General features: G+C 52.2%; 1 protein-coding gene across 1 annotated transcript in view; it reads left to right on the plus strand.

Moving 5' to 3' along the window:
* PRAG1 (PEAK1 related, kinase-activating pseudokinase 1) overlaps positions 1–18,170 on the plus strand; it is a 49,455-nt gene extending 31,285 nt beyond the window's left edge. The window contains exons 5-6 of the mRNA XM_045821706.1: positions 9,336–10,093; positions 16,619–18,170. Of these exons, the coding sequence (XP_045677662.1) occupies positions 9,336–10,093; positions 16,619–17,785 (1,925 nt within the window). The 3' untranslated portion in view covers positions 17,786–18,170. The remainder of the gene's footprint in view (positions 1–9,335; positions 10,094–16,618) is intronic.
* The last annotated feature ends 715 nt before the right edge of the window (positions 18,171–18,885 follow it).

Genomic DNA, 18,885 nt, shown 5'->3' on the forward strand with positions numbered 1-18,885 from the left:
AGAAGATAAGGTTAAAACACGTGACACGCAGGTGGGTGGAACAAGCTAGAAAATTGGATTGCCCAGGACATGGGTGCTTATAAAGGCTTCTGGGAGAAGGAGAAATCAACGAGAGCTGGTGGGGGGGTCCAAGGAATGCTTTTTGAGAAGATGGGACCCCCGCCCAGGTCTGAAGTGTGGTCAGAATTGAGGAGAAACGGGTTTTGCTAGCTAAGGAGACACCGAAGAGGAACCAAGGCTCAGGGTTAGTGCACCCTGGGAAGGGGGTAAGACCAGCCTGGCCCTCTCGGACCTGAGGCTGGTGGGAAGCGGAGGCTGGATTGTTCAAGGCTCTAGAAATCAATGCGTGGAGGTAGGGAAACTCGAGCCACACCTAACCCAAGACAGTTTTTAAATTAAAATGGTCACACTTTTATAGTTATTCCTTTATCATGATCCAGTTTTTCAGTGGACATGCACTTCCAAATTTGTGTCCCCAGATCCACAAGAAGGTATACATCCTGTTTCAGACTCTGGATCCTTAGAGCACACCATTTCTACTGCTGCCCCTGTGTGTGGGTCTGCACCCAGCACCGTGCTTTGAAATAAATAGCAAGAGACCCAAGAGGGGCTCACTCCTTCTGTCTTTGCCTCACCCCTCCCCCTGTCTCTGACATCTGTTAAACATTAGTCCAAAGAATATCTAGAACCACCGGTCATGAAACATCAGAAACCCTTCATTTAGCTTCTCATCATCAATCAAGGCTGCTTGTTCAAGATCTGTTATTGGATAACTATCTTCCAGTCTCATGGGTCTTCACTCACTTTCACCACGTAGCCAAAATATCATCCTTCGTGACTTCTACTATTCATCATCTAGTGCTAAAGCTGAGGGAGTGGCTCAGAATAGGAGAAAGAGAATTAATTCAAACCGAAGTTCTTTGAAACCAGAATGTAGTGTCTACCTCTAATATTATATATCAACATAATATACCTTGAGGCTTTGTATTTATTTGGCCAGTTGGAATTCACTAACACAAACAGTGCATTGGATTTTGCATCCCCAGTGTAGGCCGGCCAGGGTGAGGCAGGGACAGAGTCATTCCAGGGCATTTCATAATAGACGCTTGTGTGAACTTCTTGGGAGCTCGTGAGGGTTCATTATGAAAGTTAGATTTCTCCTATTCAGGTTTTATAGCCAAAAAAAAAAAGCTTTACATTTTATAAGAAAAACAAACAATGATGATCTATAACCGTCACATTTTAAAACAAGTTTGTCTAAATTTTATGTTTACAAGAGACCATTTTTATGTCAGTATTAATTTTATGTCTTTATGCTTGTGTCCCGTTTCGTGCTCCTCAAAGCACACCTGTTAGCCCATTTGTCCGTGCGGGCGGTTCAGTGCAGCAGTGAGTCAGCTCAGTGGAAGACAAACCCGTCTCAGCAGTTGCTTCGGCCCCGTGTGGGAGGGACAGAGTGCGTGTGTCGGGGCAGATCCCCGAACGCTGCCACGGGGAAGCTGACCTGCAGTGAATGGAGGCGAGTGGCTGAATGAAACGGTCTTCGGGAGACCTTTGTGCTTTAAACGGTTACTTTTACAGATGCCAGCCTCACGTGCCACTGAGGTGATTTTCCTTTTCGGTTTAGGGTAACAACATTCAGTGTCAGCCATCGAAGCGGCATCTCCGGATGCCAGGTTCCCGTAGTGCAGGAGGTGAGCGAGCGCTTCACCGAGCTGACACACTGAACCCTGGCACAGACGCTGGGCACAAGGTCCAGCTGTACAGTGAGCACGGGGAGAGGCCACGTGACAGTGTGTGCCCGGGCAGCGTCCGTATTCTTACTCTTACAGCCAGCAAATCAGAGATACAGAAAGTTAAGTATGTGTCTTGGTGATAGTCGGCTTGTTTTCCTGAATAATAATGCCAGGTAGGTTTTTCAAATATATACATTCATTCGGTCGTTGATCTGATAGGTATTTGTTGAATGTAAAACTCTGTGCTGGGTACAATTTCAGCTGTTGAAGATACAGCCATGACAAAAAAAAAAAATGTCCAGTCCCTTATTCCGTGGAGCTCCATTCTAGTGGGGAGAGGTGGACAGTGAGGGAGATAAAGGGGTGGAGGAGCCAGGGTGTCGCATGGCCGTGGGTGCCATGGGGCAAATCTAGCCAGGAAGGTGGTGGGCGCAGTTGCGGGGGGCCTGTCAACCGGGGAGACAGCAAGTCCACGAAGACCAGACATCAGTCCGAATGAGTGACAGCCCGACCCCCACCGAGCCTTTGCTTCCGTCTCGGGCTGTCACCTGAGACTCTGAGAAGACAGAGTGTCTTTTTTTTAGAGGGATTCTTGAAAAAGGCATCTGAAACTCTCCAGCTAAAAGCAGTGTGCTCTCTGAGTATTAAACAGGCTTGTTAAAGCGCTTGATCCTAACCTGAGGGATTTGGTCTCCTACAGAATGTTGAATCATGGGTTCTGTTCTGGGAGATCTATTACCGAGGAGGAAGAAGGGACCCCAAAGGAAGAAATACTTGTTTTTTAGATTGTTTGCAGCCTGAGCCCTTACACGATCACTGCAGTGAAGCTTTGCCATTGTTAAAACAATTCCATTCAAACCGAATTTTAAATACATACAATACTTTAGTAAAGTCAGTACACGCCTGTAGTAAGCATTCGAACAGCAGAGAAAGGTGTGAATGGAGAGGCAGACACTGCACACGACCCCCGGCAGCTCCCAGCACCACTTCAGACATTTTTTTCTGTATCCCCTCAGAAATTTGTATCCATCTTTTAAATACCATAAACTTTGCTTGTATGCATTTTTCCTTAATATATTTTGAAGTCTTTTAAATCACAACCTCTAAATCTACCTTATTTTTTTATAATGCTGCATAGTCTCCCATTGTATGAATTGGTTAAACCCTTCTTATCAATGCATGTTCAGGTGATTTTTATTACAAGTCGACAGTAAGATCCTGTGACATACCATGAAATAAATTTGTGGACGTATCTGTGAGATAAATTCTTAGAGGTAAGAATGGATGTGTCAAAATATATATGCATGTTAAGTAGCTGTTACCAAATGATCCTCTAAAAATGTCAGTTTGCACTTCCATCAACAGCGTGTGAAAGTGCTCTGAGCCAACTTTTCATTCTCCTGTCAGTTCGGAAGAAACCCCTTCCTGGTCGTGTTTTAACAGGGACTTGAAAGATCAGGATTCCTGGAGCGCACTTGGGCTGTGGGCACGGGATGTTTTCCATGAGCCTTTTTTCCAAACCGAGACAGGGTGTCTCTTTTGCATGTAAATCGAATTCATGTCTAGGTCATTGTTTCTTGGGATGATTAAGTGGTCCGGAGAGACTCCTCACCAGCGCCACATTTTCCATCCAGTTGTAAAATGCTAATAACATGCTTCCATTTTCAGACCACGTTTACCTTCTTGAAAAAGCAAGAATTCCTTTTGAAGGAATGTTTTGTTGCCTTTTTTTTTTTTTTTAATGTTCAGAGCTGAGACTGGTAAGACTCTGGGACCAAACAGGAGGTTGCACAATTTTCCTTTGGAGGAAAAAGTTACATGTGAGGCTAGGACGTTCCCTTGCCCCAACACTTCCCTTCTCCTGGGGGTGGCGAAAAGGGGTTGCAGAAACCTGCAAGACTGCTACTTCCTGTGTGAACTTGGCAAGGTGCCCGCGCAGATGGCTGTAGTTTTCTCACCTTTAGCAGGAGGGGATTGAAGGAGCCGTAGGGCTTGGGCGAGGTTTTCGCCATCTGATCTCTTCCCCAGGCCTTCCATTTAGTTAGTCGTTTAGTAGAGGCTCAGGAAAGACTGACTGAATGACTGGATACATCGATATAGCCATTTCCAGCTCTACAATCTCTTATCCTCATTTTTAAAGAAGAGTCTATAAGTTTTTAGACGGAAAGAAAATTCCATTTGCTCTACCTTCCCAGAAGCTGGAGGACAGTCAGACACAAGAGCTAACCTTTGGCGCTTGGGGACCCTGCGCTGGGACTCTGCCCTTGGCCTCCACACTTGCGCTGGCCCAGCAGCGGCAGAAGGCAGAGCCGGGGACCCAAGGAGCCCAACTGTGTTCATTCATACCGCTCAAAACTGGACTGACCACTTCCTCCTTAAGCTCAGCTCTCATTTTGTCTGCAGAGAACAATGGCAGTGCCTATTAAAAACCAGCAAGAAGAGGACTCTATAATAAGAAAAACCTCACAGTCCCACTAGGTTTGAACTTTGGCCTGCATTTCTGCATAGGGATTAAGCTGTTTTTCCTGGCCATTGAATCCTGGCTTCTCTTCTGCTCCAAATAGAATGGCACTAACCTTCCCCTAGGTTCCTCTAAGATCCCACCCAGTGCACCCTACCCGATGTGTAGCTTCCGGCTGGAAACCCTCTCGCCCGCCCCCGCAGCACATGCACGCAAGCTGCAGAGGTGTTCTCTGTCGTGGGCGCTGGCTTTATGTGCAGGATTGGAAACTGGGAGGAAAGCTGAGGAGCCGGGATTTGGAGATCTCTGGCCCAATTAGCATGCAAAATCATTTTTAAAACATGCAGTGTTGTAACTATGACGTAGGTAGACTTCTCTGCAAAGTATTTTCCATTCTCACTCCTTTTATACCCTAATTGTAAGCCAGACTTTGGGGTGATCTAAGGCCAGCATAAAACCAGGATATGTAGACATACCTCATTTTACTGTGCTTTGCATTATCGGGTTTCTTTTACAAATTGAGGACTAGACCCTCCGCCGGCAGAAAGACGTCGACTCACTTTATTGCAGAGGTCTGGGGCAGAACCCGCAGTCCCTCGAGGTCTGTCTGCATTTTACTTTGTCTCCTGTGCCGTTGGAGCTGAGTCCTAAGAATACGGGTGGGTGGTTGGCCAGAGTTTTTCAGACGTTTTTAGGCACAATCTTCAGAACCAGTGGTTTGTGAATTCTGAAACTATTTTAGGTGTCGAGTCATGGATTCCCTCTTTTTGGAGGGGGGCAGAGGGCTGTTCTAAATCAGACTGCGCAGCTGCTGCAAATAGTAAGTAAGGCTCTAGCTGCTGTGTTCAGGAGATTGTCCACATAAGAGTCAGGAGAATGACAGAGCCAGAGTGGGGTCCTCAGGGGCAGCTTGGGTCCCACAGCAGGCAGCTCTTGCTGGACCTGTGGAGAAATCAGTGTTATGGAGACGGACCACGCGTCAGCATCCGCTTCCGAGTAGCCCGAGGAAACTAGCAGCTGAGGTGACTGGGGGCTGTCACCGTGAATTACCGGCTGTGGTTGCAGATCTGGAGAACAGCCTCAAGGACCTGTCCGTTCAGAAGGGTGCCTCGGGGCGGAAGGTGGTGTGCCTGTGACAGAACGCGGCGGTGTTCTTTTTTTTACGACCACTAAAAGTACAACGTGCTTACGTAACGCTCCGTTATTCGAGCCAAGTGCATACACTAGTTAGGAAGGTGAGCACTTCACCTGGTGAGGTCCCCGTAAGGACAGTTCTTGACAGCCTCTGGGGGCGTGGGTGTGTGGGGAGCACCCCGCTGGTTAGTACGTGCTTTAGCAGGGGGTTGCTGGGTGACAAACAGGTGGCAGCTGAGAAACGAAGAAAAACCGAAATGGCCCGCATGCGGATCCTTGAAGCCCCGCCTCCTCCGAGTAGCCACACTCCTCGCCCCAGTGGCTGTGGGACCTGGGTCCCTCGGAGCCGTGGACCAGCACAGCCCCTACAGAAGCCAGAGAAGGTTGTTTCCTTCCCCCTGCCTGAACACGCAAGTTACTTTTTTGCACTAAAGCAGAACCTCTTGATTCTCTTTGGTAATCTATGGAGTTAAGAGTGCACAGATTTTTTTTTTATTTAAAGATCCCCGCTGTCCTAACAGATTGGAAGGCTCACCGTGGCAGCCTTGGGAAGAGCCAGGGAGTGGAAAGGCAGGAGCAACATAACCATCTGCCTGCCCGGAGGTATTTTATTTCAGGGGCAGCTCAGAGACAAAATGCATGTTAGCCGAGGTCGAAAGTCGAGGGAGTGGCTGAAATTATAGACTATTAGTGCTGGAAGGGGCCTTCACGGTGATGCCATCCGGTCAGTTTTTAAATGAGGCAACTCGACCAGGGGGAGGAGGTCGCCAGCTGGTTACCGGTTCATCCCTCAGAGCAGAGCACAGGCAGAAATAGGGACATATTGGGGGCGTCAAGGAGAACCTTACGAGGAAGTCAAAGAGGAAAAACCAGTAAGGACTGGGAAGTAAAACAAGCACAAGGCTTACAGAGGAAACTCGGCAAGGAACTGGTTTGTCAGAACCTCCTCCGCCGCCAGCCTGGGGACCAGAGGGCCTGACCAGAGAGGCAGGCCGTCCCAGATGCTGGAGGTGCTGATTAACGCATATACCAGGTTCTCATCAACTCCACCTCTTCTCCTCATCCCCCACATTCTGCACTTTGATAGTAAAGAAACTGAGGTTCCAACAGCCCGATGGGGTGGGCTTCTGCGATCCAAAATGCGGAAAGGCCAGGGAATGGGTGTGGTTCAGCCTGGCCAGGCTCCTGCACCTGGGTGCTGGGTGGATGAGGTGCTCGGACCACTGAGAGCCCTGTACATAAAAGATCTTGCTCCTCCCTTTTGTAGCCTAGAAGCTGGTAAGTGACCCTCCCCCATCTCAGCCGGTGCTGCTGGAGGAAGGAGGGAAGGAAATGACTCACCACCCCAGCCCGCCTCTGTCCCCATTGCTGACTGAGCCCCAGGAGGAGGAAAGCTCCCACCCCCGAGCATGGGTTGGAGGACCTATGGACTTCAGGGTTGCAGCTGGCCGAGATCAGCTGCGATAGGATCTCCGCTCCTCTGTGATGCCGGCTGTTCTTCACGTGCCCCCATTCTGACGGGGGAAGGGAAGGGAAGATGCATGGGTGTGTGGAGTGACCAGTCCCCACTGTGCCACTGCCGCTGGATTTATAATTAACCTGGGCTTCCTGGGATGGGTGGAAATCACTGCTCATTCAGCCCTGCCGGCAGGTGCCCCGCCTGTCATTAGCCAGTGTGGCGAGGTGGGTCGGGAATCTTGCCACAATCTTGGTAAACCGCTGGGAAGCAAGAGTGACAACCCACTGCAGATGTGGGAGCATGCGAAGCATCAGGCTTCCTCCCGGGTCTGGTGACAGACGTGGGACCCAGCAGCCTCACTGCCGCTCCGGGCTTCTCTTTGCAAGAACCTGTTAGTGCCCGGCTCCTATGTCCAACAAGCTGGGTGCACCAACTTTGTCCTCCTGCGAGCTTGGCATTCAGGGTGGTATTGGGCAGGAGACCCGCTGCTGTCGCACACGGTCGTGTGTCTGGGTGGCAGTGAGGCTGGAGCATGGGTGTCAGCACCCACCCTGCCCAGGGCAAGGTGAGCGCTGGGCACCTTGCTCCTGAGAGGGTCCCCCTTCCCTGCAGAGCATCCCCACTGAGGGGGCCCAGTGATCATCTAAGGGGCCTGGTGCCAGTGCCCATCCTTAGCTGTCCATTCTGTCCCCGTTTGAGTTGGAGAGAGCAGAGGGGGGCTCACGTGGGCATTGAAGGTTATTAACCATTCAGGGGCAGCCTTAGTGGGGGCATGTGCACCTGAGTGAGGTGACACAAGACTAACGGACAGGTTGCGTCCTTTGGAGCCTTCCACCACTTGCCTCGCGCCTGTGTGATAGTTGTACCTCCTCCTCGCTGGCCGTTCTGCTGAGGTGGGGAGCGGTGCAGGGCGAGTGCCCTGTCCTGAAGGCGACCTGGCGCAGTGAGCTAGGTGACGGGCTCACAGCATGAGTACCTGTTCCCTCGGATCTAAGACCCGTGTTTCTTTCACACTTTAACCTTCAGGATGATAGGATGCATTTTCCAACCTACGAATACAGTTGATGTTTGTTTTTATCCCCCTAAAAGCTGTTATTAAAATAATGGGCACCTCTTCCAGTCTCTGTTCTTAGAATGAAAGAAATGAGTAGTTCACTTGGCCTTTCCTGTTTCCAGTGTCTATAGCTTTTTCCTGTGTATTTTATTGCCTGACTTGTTTCTCTGTAAAACTCCATTTTACACATTGATACAAAGATGGAGGCACAGCCCTGGCCCATTGGGCTGAGTTGGTTGGAGCGTCATTACGTACACCGAAAGGTTTTGGGTTTGATTCCCGGTTAGAGCACATACCTAGCTTGCGGGTTCGATCCCCAGTCAGGGCACAATCACTGTTTCTCTCTCTCCCTCTCTCTCCCCCTTCCTCCATCTCTAAAAGTAATGAAAAAAAATTCTCAGTTGAGGATTAAAAAAAAAAGAGTAAAGTGCAGTCTCCTCCCAGTCTAGGTAATCTTACCATCTGGGACATTTCTGAATCTCCCTGTGCCCTGGGGAGACCTGTGGAGTCTTCTCCATTTGCTTTCTCTGGAGATCTGTGTTTTCCTTTGGTGAAACCACATTCCTTGCCTTCTAACATGTCTGCGGGCCAGCGCTGCCCCCAGCCACTGCCGTGTTTGTCAAAGCTCAAAGCACTACGTGGTGGGGAGGTAGGAGAGGGCAATGGGGCAGGGGGCGGGACAGCGGGTAAGTGGGGATGGAAGGAGACTTGACTTGGGGTGGTGAGCACACAGTACAGTATGCAGATGATGTATTACAGAGTTGCACACCTGCAAGCTGTATAATTTTATTAGCCCATGTCACCCCAATAAAGTCAATAAAAAAGTAAAACGAGAAAAACTCTTAGAACAATACCCTAAAAGGGTGGGATTTTACTGTAGGTAAATTGTACCCTCTATAAACTGGACTTCCTAAAAAACCGATCTAAAGCGTGTCAGGGTTGCGGTTGCTGCTGCAGCGCCGTTTGCAGAACGGCGGAAGCGACCTCCGGGACCATCAGGAGGGCGCTGCACAAGTGAATCGTGGTACTCGCGTGCTATGGCGTGTAGTGGGGTAGCTGTTTACAGGACCTAGACAGATCCATACACCCACTGTGAAATAGTGCCAAGATGTTGCATCCGCTGAAGAAAAGCAAAATTCCGAGCAGTGGGCAAGTTAGCCTTCCTTCGTGTGAGTGCGTGTGCGGCGTCCGCTGGTGGGTTTGGCGCATCCCCAGAGGCACGTGCGAGGCATTGCCAGGCGGTTTCCTCTCGTGAGAGGGCCTGGGTGCGGGCAGCCAGGGTAGGGGGAAGGCTTCGTCAGCACTGTACACTGTTTTTGCATTTAACTTTGGTTCATCGTGTGTATGTTGTTACTTCAAGAGGTAAATAAAAATAAAAATAAATTGCTTTGAGAGAGAGAGAATAGATACACAGAGGGATGCAGGCCCACGGGGCCCTGGACCTGCATGGCGTTGACCTCCAGCCTGATGGTTTCCGTTTCCTGTTTCCAGGCCCCTCGTCCGAGCCAACCCACTCGCCCACCAGCAGCGGGAAGAAGCTCTTCGCTCCGGTCCCTTTCCCTTCGGGCTCCGCCGAGGACGTGTCCCCCAGCAGCCCCCTGCAGCCCCCGCCGCTCCCCCAGAAGAAGTTAGTGAGCCGGGCGGCCTCCTCGCCAGATGGCTTCTTCTGGAACCAGGGCTCCCCCAAGCCGAGAACAGCGAGCCCCAAGCTGAACCTCAGCCACTCGGAATCCAACGTCTGCGCGCGTGAGGAGCCCCACTTCGGCTTCTCCTCCAGCCCCGGGAACCGCCGCCATCACCCCTTCTCGTCTTCGGAGCCTCTGGAGAAAACGTTCAAAGGCAATGGCCACTGGGTCCCGGCGCCTGGGCTGGCAGGCAGCAGAAGTGGCAGCGCGAGCCCCAGCCTCCAGGGCAAAGGGGTCCCGTCGGCCTCCTCCTCCCAGCTGAGCGTGGCCAGCCAGGCCTCCACCGGCAGCACGCAGCTGCAGCTCCACAGCCTCCTGAGCAGCATCAGCAGCAAGGAGGGCACCTACACCAAGCTGGTGGGGCTCTACGCCCAGTCCCTGGTCCGCCTCCTGGCCAAGTGTGAGGACCTCTTCATGGGCGGCCAGAAAAAGGAGCTGCACTTCGATGAGAATAACTGGTCGCTCTTCAAGCTGACTTGCAACAAGCCCTGTTGTGACTCGGGGGATGCCATTTACTACTGTGCCACCTGCTCCGAGGACCCGGGCAGCACCTATGCTGTGAAAGTAGGTACCGCCCCTCCAGTTCTGCAGTCCAGCCAGCTGGGCCTGGCTTGGGCAGATTAGAAGCAAGCCCTCTCACCTCTCCAGGCTTCGGGAGGAGGGTTGGGTCCTAGGGTTCCTTTTCACACAGCGCTCAGTGATCTCACTCTCTGCCTGGCGTGGGGCACGAGGGGACGAGATTTGTAGCATGAATAGAAGATTCATTCTGTGCTTTCAGGCAGGAACTTATGTGATCTAGTTGGATTGAGGAAACAGTTGCCTTTCAATGCAACAGAGGATTTATTCATTTATTCTGTGGTTTTTTTACCGAGAGCCTACTATTTGCCAGGTATTTTGTTAACATCTGAGTATAGAGAGGAGAACATACAGAGCTTGTATTCTAGTACAGAAGATGGACGTTTAGGGTATTGTTCTTCAAATAGGGCCGGAAGGAAAGTTAGACCTAGGCATCATCTTGAACAGTAAGAGGAAAAGCCTTGATTGAGCATTTACTATACAACTGGACTCTTGTCTTAGTGTATTAACTGCGTGATCTTGAATCCTCCGGGGTAGGTGGATTTTACACATGAAGAATCTGAACCTTACAGTGATTAAGTAATTTGCCCATAGCTAGCTGGTGGCTGAGATGTATTCAAACCCTGCTTTGTCTTGCCTCCAAAGCCTATGTTCCCATCATGTCAGTTAAGAAAAGTGAAGTTCAGAGGATTTAAGAGATGAGTCCCAGGTAACACAGCTCTCTAATCTTTGCCAGGGGATCCGGGCTAATGCTTCCACACCCCGCTGTTCTCTCAGGGGAGTTCTGAGCCAGCTGGCCGAGCGTCTGCACACGGCTGGCCACTCTGATCCTGGCCATGGACTCAAGTCTTTCCATAGGACTCCTTTCTTCATCTTCTTTCAGTGCCCCTGGAATATCTGATGTCTCTGTGGCCCTCCTATAAATGCAGGCTTTTGTCAGGAATGAGGAGGGAAATGCTGAGCTCTTTTTTGCCATCACCTGTCCCAACATATTTTATTTCTAGTCAGAAAAAAATGTAAACAGTGAAATGACCTTGGTGGGTAGGGAAGCTTCCTACTTACAAGTGGCGAAAAATTTTTGAAATATTATCATTATTAGCCAAGGAAAATTGCAATGAATTTTATGAGATTTTTCTTTTAAGAAATTGGTGCCACCCCCATAAAATATAGATTGGGGACTGCCGATTTCTATGTTCAAGGAACTGTGTATACTTGCTTGCTGCCTGCGAGAACACTAGGGAGGGGGTGGCTACTAGGGGGATCCAGTTATTGCACTGAAACCAAGGCCCCCTGACAGACGTGGGGGCATGGCCACGGTAGCAGTCAAGGAAGAAAACTCAACTGTCTGGACCGCGAGTCTGTGGGTTTCCTGAACTTCATTGCCTCTTTGTGTCTAAACCCAGCAGCTGGTCTCTTGGTAAGATCCCTTCCCTGCCACTCCCCCAGCTGTGATTAAAAAGCAAAAGAAACCATCCTAGCGTTTCCCCTCCCGTAAGGATGGTGCTGTATCCAGCAGAGATAGGAGGGAGTATACCTTCCAGTGGGCTGAATGTGATTGGCCTGTTATCACAGTCTGCCCGGAGCCAGGGGTCCGTAGCCATCCAATGAAAGGAACATAGATTTGAGATCCTTGAAGGCCGAGGAGGAGAGGGAGGCATCTTAGGAAGCCCTTCAGTTTTGCCAGCCCCTGTGAGCCTGAGAAAGGGGGCTGCACACACCTTCCTGTGTTCACAGGCATCCCTCACTCTCACTGGTCTCCGGGCCTCAGCTGGGGGCCCATGCATTGTCCAGAGACAGCCGGCAGTTCTGAGGGGGAAAGCCTGGGGGAAGAGCCTTGATCCCTCTTGCCCAGGGGGCAGGAGTCATGCGACCCTGCTGCAAAGAACCAAGGGGCCGCCTGGCAAGGCCTGCCAGGGCTTGGGTTTTATACACAGGGGCGATTGTGATGTGCAGCTTGCATTCTAGAACCCCCTATAATAATGCGGAACCAGCTACATTCCCTGAAGAGGATGCAGCTTTCCCAGAGGATGATAAAAGCAACCACTGCTGCTCACGTCAGCAGAAATGTGAACCGGGAGGAAACTGAAGATAGCCTTGGTCCTCTAGGGAACAGGGGCCCAGGGGTCTCCCATCTGACTCTGCCAGACACTCGGCAGCTCGAGGGCTGCCCCGGTGCCATTAAGAAGGAAATCTGGAGACGAGCTCTAAATGGTCAGAGTCTGGGGAACAACAATGTGAACTTGCACGTGTGCCGGCCTGGCAGTGGGGGCCAGGGGGCGGGGTGTGGAGCATCGCTTCGCACGCGCAGCTGTTCCACTTCATTACCTCCGCAGTCTAGACGGAAGGCAGTCGTCTGGACTCCAAGGGAGGGGGACTGGGTCCCTCTCTGAGGCCTGTCTGCCGCTGAGCTCGTTTCATCTGGGCCTGGTAAGGCTTGCACCTGCTCCCGCTAATGCTGGGCCCTGGTTCCCGGGCTCAGCGCCTCGCAGCAGCGAGGGAGGAGAGGAAGCCAGCTCTGCAGCCCTGCTCCGTGAGGATATGGCAGAAAAATGTCATTAGGTGCGTGTGCGCTTTCGAAGCCCATTTTGTTCCTCGGTGAACTAGAACTCCAGTTGAGTAATTAGGGACCTGTGTTTAGCCGGCTGGGCCTTTTTTATTTAACAGACGTGACTTTACTCAGATTTTCAACCATGAACGAGGCCCAGGCTATGAGGTTTAAAGTGAGACTTGGCTCCACAAAACGTTTGAAATCTGAGCTGAATCAAAGGTTTGTGTGAAGGTTCTTGAGCCAAAGCACAAGTGCATACCCCCTGAAAATGAAATGAGGGAGTTGCGGGGGCCGGGTGGGGCGGGGAGACGGGATAGAGAGGAAGCCTCCTGCCCCCATCCCCGCCCCTATTATCTCCTCCCCTCTCTCCAGGCAGCCAGAGGACCAGCTCACAGATTCTGAACCACATCCAGCCCGTCGCCATTCACCCTGCGCCCTCATTTACATCTCTGTGCGAACTGTCAGCAGCTCTGCTGGGAGCATTTGCTGGGCCCAGGCCTTTGATACCCTAGAGAACAGGGATCCTTGGAAACACTTCTTAGGCCCCGGGCAGCTGCACCCTCCGGGTTGGTAAAATAACCTCCCCCCGAGCTCTGGATTGTGTACTAAGCACGGCTGCAGCCAAACCTGCCAGAGTAATCACCATGACAACCTTTCCTGGTGGCTGCTCACCTGCGCCAGGCGCTCGGTGCTGTGCTGGAAGCCACACCTGTGTTGTGTTATTTAATGCTGCCGGTGAGCCCTGTGAGGAAGGAGCTGTCACGGCCTCTGATACACAGAGGAGAAGGCAGACTTCGAGATAAAGACAGTCAGTCCTCATTGTTTGTGGATTCTGTGTTGCAAATTCCCTGATAGAATTTATTTGGAACCCAAATCAATACATGTGGTATTTTCATGGTCATGTCTGGGCACGCACAGAGTGGGGGAATTTGAGTCACCCGACATGCAAATTCCCAGCTGAGGTGGCTCCAGGGAGCTCTCTGTGTTGTTTCAGCCCTCACATGGCCAACAGTGTCCCTTCTGTGGTCTATGTAGTGCTTCGTTCTCCATTCTTCACATTTTTGTGCTTACTGGTGGTGACTTCACTGTTTAAGTGGCCAGGCTGAGCCCTGAAGTCCTGTCCGGCGTTTCCAGGTGCAGGAAGGCCACAGGGTGCCTTCGGGAGAGTCTTAGGTCAGCTTCGTTCAGGCAGGAGGTACAGTGCTGTTGGCCACGAACTCAGTGTTACTGAATCAACAGTACCTATTAATAAGGCATCTTTAAACAGAAGCCCACATAAAACAAGGGTCTGTGTTGGCCAGTTGATGAAAACGTTGTGGCCCGAAGCTTGCATTTCCCCCGGGACCAGTGGTTCGGTAGTGAGTAACTCACTCACTGCTGGCGGCTACCTCACAGAACGGAACTACTGCAAGTAACCGGACTCTGCTGCAACATGCAGTATTTGCAGAGTGTCTGTTTAAATCAAGGTCTTCTGTGCTCCAAAGCCCGTCCCTTGACCTCTCAGATACCTCTCGGTTGTATGCTCTCGAGCAAATAATTTAACCTCTTGGACCCTGAGTTTCCCCCTCTGACACCACCCACCTCATCTGGTGGTTTGAGATCGAACGAGACCCTGAGGGTGAAATGCTGAGCCGGCACCACGTCTCACACGCGCAGGACTCTCGGAGGCGTCTGCGTGGCTGAGAGCCCCCACCGGAGGGGAGTGACCCCAGCAGATCCACACACGGCACTGCAGACAGGTCCTTATGCAGCAGTTGGTACTTCTATGCAAGAGTATTTGTAAGGACCCCCACCTTTCCTCTAGTGTCACAGCGTTCCAGAAGCTGGCCGTCGAAAAGCTAAAGAGAGTGGGTGGGCTAGAATAAGAAAGCGCCTTTAGATATGTATTCCAAAGTCATGTTTGCGGTGTAATTGGAACCACTATCTAGGATAAATGCACTTCCCTTTTATTTCTATTCCAGTTCCATAATAGAGAGATTACTAGATTAGTGTGTTACCTCCCCCACCTCCCAACTACCTAGATAAAAGTCTTCTAAGCCGCTGAACTCTTTGATCTCAGGTGGCGTGCTGAGAAGGTTTGCACAGCAGCAGTATAAATAAATGTCTGTGAAAAGGTGCTCGCCACGCAGCTTCCACAAACAGCACCTGTGAGCGCTGCGGCGTGGCGCGGCCACTGCTGTAGTCATCTGAGTGTGACACCACAGCAGCCCGAAGGGTTATTTGGGGATTGTTTGCAGGGTGATGCTTTTATGCAAGGTGCCTTTCTTCTCGGGATTACACGCTGATCCCTACCTTTCTGTAAAGCGTGGCTGAGGCTGCACAACAACAGCCTTTGAGAGAGGAGACCGCAGACCATGTTCGGTCCCTTTCAGTGTAATTACAGGGAAGTTGAGACCCACGGTGTCTGGGTCAGGCTTCTCCGGTCGTGGGGCGGCCTAGTGAGGACTGGCGTGCTAAGGATCCTCGGGTGGCTGGTGCTGTCAGTAGGACCAGGAGACGTTGAAGAGGCCGAGGAGAGACGGTCGTGGGGGTGCTCTGAAGGAGCTTGAGGTCCCCTGCTTGTTTGCTCCAGAGGGTGCCTATGGCCCCTTGGCTTCCCGGGCCCTGGAGAGCTTTCCGTCTTCTTCCAGCTGCTCCGACTCACGTAGGAGTCTCCACACAGCCGTTTCATTAAAGCAGCCCTGCTGCTCACACCAGCCAGTAGGCCTGTTTACCTGGGTCTAGAATCTAGGGCAGCCTCAGAGGACGTGGGCAAGCCCTAGAGCAGGAAGTCCCACCTTTTGGCGTCTCCGGGCCACAGTGGAAAAAGAAGAGTTGTCTTGGGCCACACATTAAATACATTGCAATACATAATCACAAAAAAATCTCATCGTGCTTTAAGTGCATCTACGATTTTGCGTCGGGCCGCAGGTTGGACACTCCTGCCCTAGAGGCTTAGGGGCTGCGCCTGCCTGTGAGGTTCCCAAGATGGTGCACCGCAGCGGTCAAGCACATCCCTTCAGGTAGCTGCCGCCGCAGGTGCAAGCGGTGGGCCGCAAGGCCGAGCGCCTGTGTCAGCTGTGACCAGGCTCCCTGGGAACTTGCCCGGCCCTCACCGTCCGTGGGCAGAGAGAGGTCTTTCTACCACTACCAGGAGGCCACACTCTGTGCTGTGGTCCAGGGACCCCACTCTTGCTGGGTTGTATGATCATTTTATGTTTAACTTCTTAAGGAATTGCCAAACTGTGTCCCAAAATGACTGCAGTTTTACAAACCACACTGCCATAAGGAGTGTTCCCATTTCTCCACATTTCGTAGACGCTTGTCACTGTCTGTCGTGTGTCTTACGGCCCTTCGAGTGGGCGGCAGCTAGTGTGTCATGGTGGGTCTGATTTGCATTTTCCTAGTGACTCATGGTGTTAAACATCTCTCCATGCGTCTACGGTCATTTACATGTATCTCTGGTGAAGTGCCTATTAATATCTTTGCCCCGCTGTTTTCATTAGGAAGTTTATCTTACTATTGAGTTATAAGAGTTTTGTTTTTTTTTTTTGTGGCGGGGCAGCAGGGGACTCTGCATACAAATCATTTATCAGATACATGTTTTGCACATATTTTCTCCCAGTCTGTTACTTGCCTTTCTGTTTTCGTAATAAAAGCGTATTTTGAAGCACAGAAGTTTTGAATTTTGATGGGGTTAAGTTTTTCAGTTCTTTCCTTTTTGGACCATGCTTTTGCTGTGGTATCAGAAATCTTTGCTCAAATTAAGGTCTCAAAAATTCTCTCCTGTGCTTTCTTCTAAAATTGGTTTGGGCTCTTACACCTAAGTCTGTGCGATGCATTTTATGTGCATTCATGTGTATGGTGTGAAGTAAGGGTCCCAGTTCACCTTCCGAGTGGGGATTTCCAAGTGTCCCCACCTCCCCACCCCCATTGAACAGAATGGTGGATCCCACTCTTGACCTTGCTTCTCCTTTCCCCCACAGATCTGCAAAACCCCCGAAGCCAAAGTGGCCTCATACTGCAGCCCCTCTGTGCCCGTGCACTTCAACATCCAGCAGGACTGCGGCCACTTCGTGGCCTCCGTGCCCTCCAGCATGCTCGCCTCTCCCGACGTGCCCAAGGACCCTCCTCCTGCGCAGGAGCAGGACTGCGTGGTGGTCATCACCCGAGAGGTGCCCCACCAAACCGCCTCTGACTTTGTGCGGGACTCGGCCGGCAGCCACCAGTCCGAGCCCGAGGCCTACGAGCGGCGCGTGTGCTTCCTGCTTTTGCAGCTGTGCAACGGGCTGGAGCATCTGAAGGAGCACGGTGTCATCCACGGAGACCTGTGCCTGGAGAACCTGCTGCTGGTGCACTGCGCCCCCCAGGCCTCCCCCGGCCCCTCCGCTGCCGCGCCCAGGCCCCGTGTCTCCTCCGCCCCCTCTGGCGCCCCTGCCTCCACCACATCCCCTGCCTCCGCTGCCACTTCCTTCCCTTGCCCCTCTGCCACCCTCCCAGCCAGTGTCACCCCCAGCCCCCCAACCGCCCCCACCTGCCAGGGGCTGCCCAGTGAGAAGCACCTGCCCCGGCTCATTATCAGCAACTTCCTGAAGGCCACCACCAACCTGCAGCAGGTAAAGAGCCAGGCCCGGCTGGCCCCCGAGATCGTGTCTGCCTCCCAGTACAGCAAGTCCGACGAGTTCCAAGCAGGCATTCTCATCTACGAGCTGCTCCACCAGCCCAACCCGTTCGAGGTGCGGGCCCAGCTGCGGGCCCAGCAGCGGGAGCAGGGCTACCGGCGGGAAGACCTGCCGCCCCTGCCCACCCTGTCCCTCTACTCGCGCGGCCTGCAGCAGCTCGCCCACCTGCTGCTAGAGGCCGACCCCAGCAAGCGCATCCGCATCAGCGAGGCCCGGCGGGTGCTGCAGTGCCTGCTGTGGGGGCCGCGGCGGGATCTGGTGGAGCAGCGGGGCACCTCGGAGGAGGCGCTGTGCAGCACGCTGCACAACTGGATCGACATGAAGCGCGCCCTGATGATGATGAAGTTTGCCGAGAAGGCCGTGGACCGCAGGCGCGGGGTGGAGCTGGAGGACTGGCTTTGCTGCCAGTACCTGGCGGCTGCAGAGCCCAGGGCGCTCTTACAGTCACTCAGGCTCCTGCAGCTCCTGTGAGCCCCCAGCCCTGCACTTTAGCTGACCCCTCTGGTCCTGCCCCAGCCCTACGCCCTGCTGCCTCGGAAACACTCGTGTCTCCCTGGGAAATGGTACAAATGACTGCCACACTTGGATGTAATATATATGTATATATACACATATAAATAATATATAAATATGAAAGACTGAGGATGTCATTGCCGGCTTGGGCCTCCTTGGCTGCCCGAGTTGCCCCAGTTGTCTCCCGCTGTTCCGGCTCAGTGCACGGCCCCGGGGCAGCCCCACCCAAAGAATGAAGCCTGGCCTCTGACTGGCTTCCCTGCCCCATCAGGGGGACGCTCCCCTTCCTGTCAAGTGTTTATTTACAAAAAAACAAAAAATGTCATTAAAAAAATTTGATTGAGTCATGAGCCAAGTTCTTTTATCCCCAGTGCCCAAGTACAGGAAGCATCTGTGATGGGCAGAGTTGAGTGCAAATCTCTGAGGCAGTGGCTTGAAGTGTCCTTGGCCTTACACTTCCCAGGAGACAGAGCAGTGGGCCCTTAGGGCCCTGGGCAGGCCGACAGTTCATGTCCCCTGCTTCTCTCCCCACCGGCAGTCTCAGGAAGACTCCAGAAGCCTCGGGTGTGATTCCACAGCTCAGGAATTCCATCCCCCTGCTCCGAACCACTTCTGCTTTCCTTGCTGGCTACATTGGTATCAGTCAGAGGCCTGGCTGCAAACAAAATCCACCCCGGAAGGGTCAAATGTAAAAACCACAACAAGGGACCTCTTAGAAAGGAGTGGGCAAGGTTAAGAGAAAAAACAGCTATGAGGCAAAAGCCAGGGCTGGCATAAGAGAATCACCTATTCACTCTGTTTTCCAGCTGTCACCTCCAGGCCAAGGCCAATGGGAACCCCCCCAGACAGGAAGGGCTCGGGTGACACACGGGACAGGGTCGGCCTCCCCAAGTAGGGAAAAGGGGTGGGCGGATGGGGCCCCAGTGGGCAAACAGCTCACTGCCCCTGCTCTGCCGGATAACGGCAGCTCAGGAACAGAAGTGTGGAGCCGCCTGCTGATCTAAGCTTCTTCTGATTTCCGGTTGTAAAAACTTATACATTGAACACAGTGCCACCTA

This window comes from Phyllostomus hastatus, unplaced genomic scaffold (assembly GCF_019186645.2).
Source record: "Phyllostomus hastatus isolate PE091 unplaced genomic scaffold, TTU_PhHast_1.1 phas_scaffold_46, whole genome shotgun sequence".
Classification (NCBI taxonomy): Eukaryota; Metazoa; Chordata; class Mammalia; order Chiroptera; family Phyllostomidae; genus Phyllostomus; species Phyllostomus hastatus.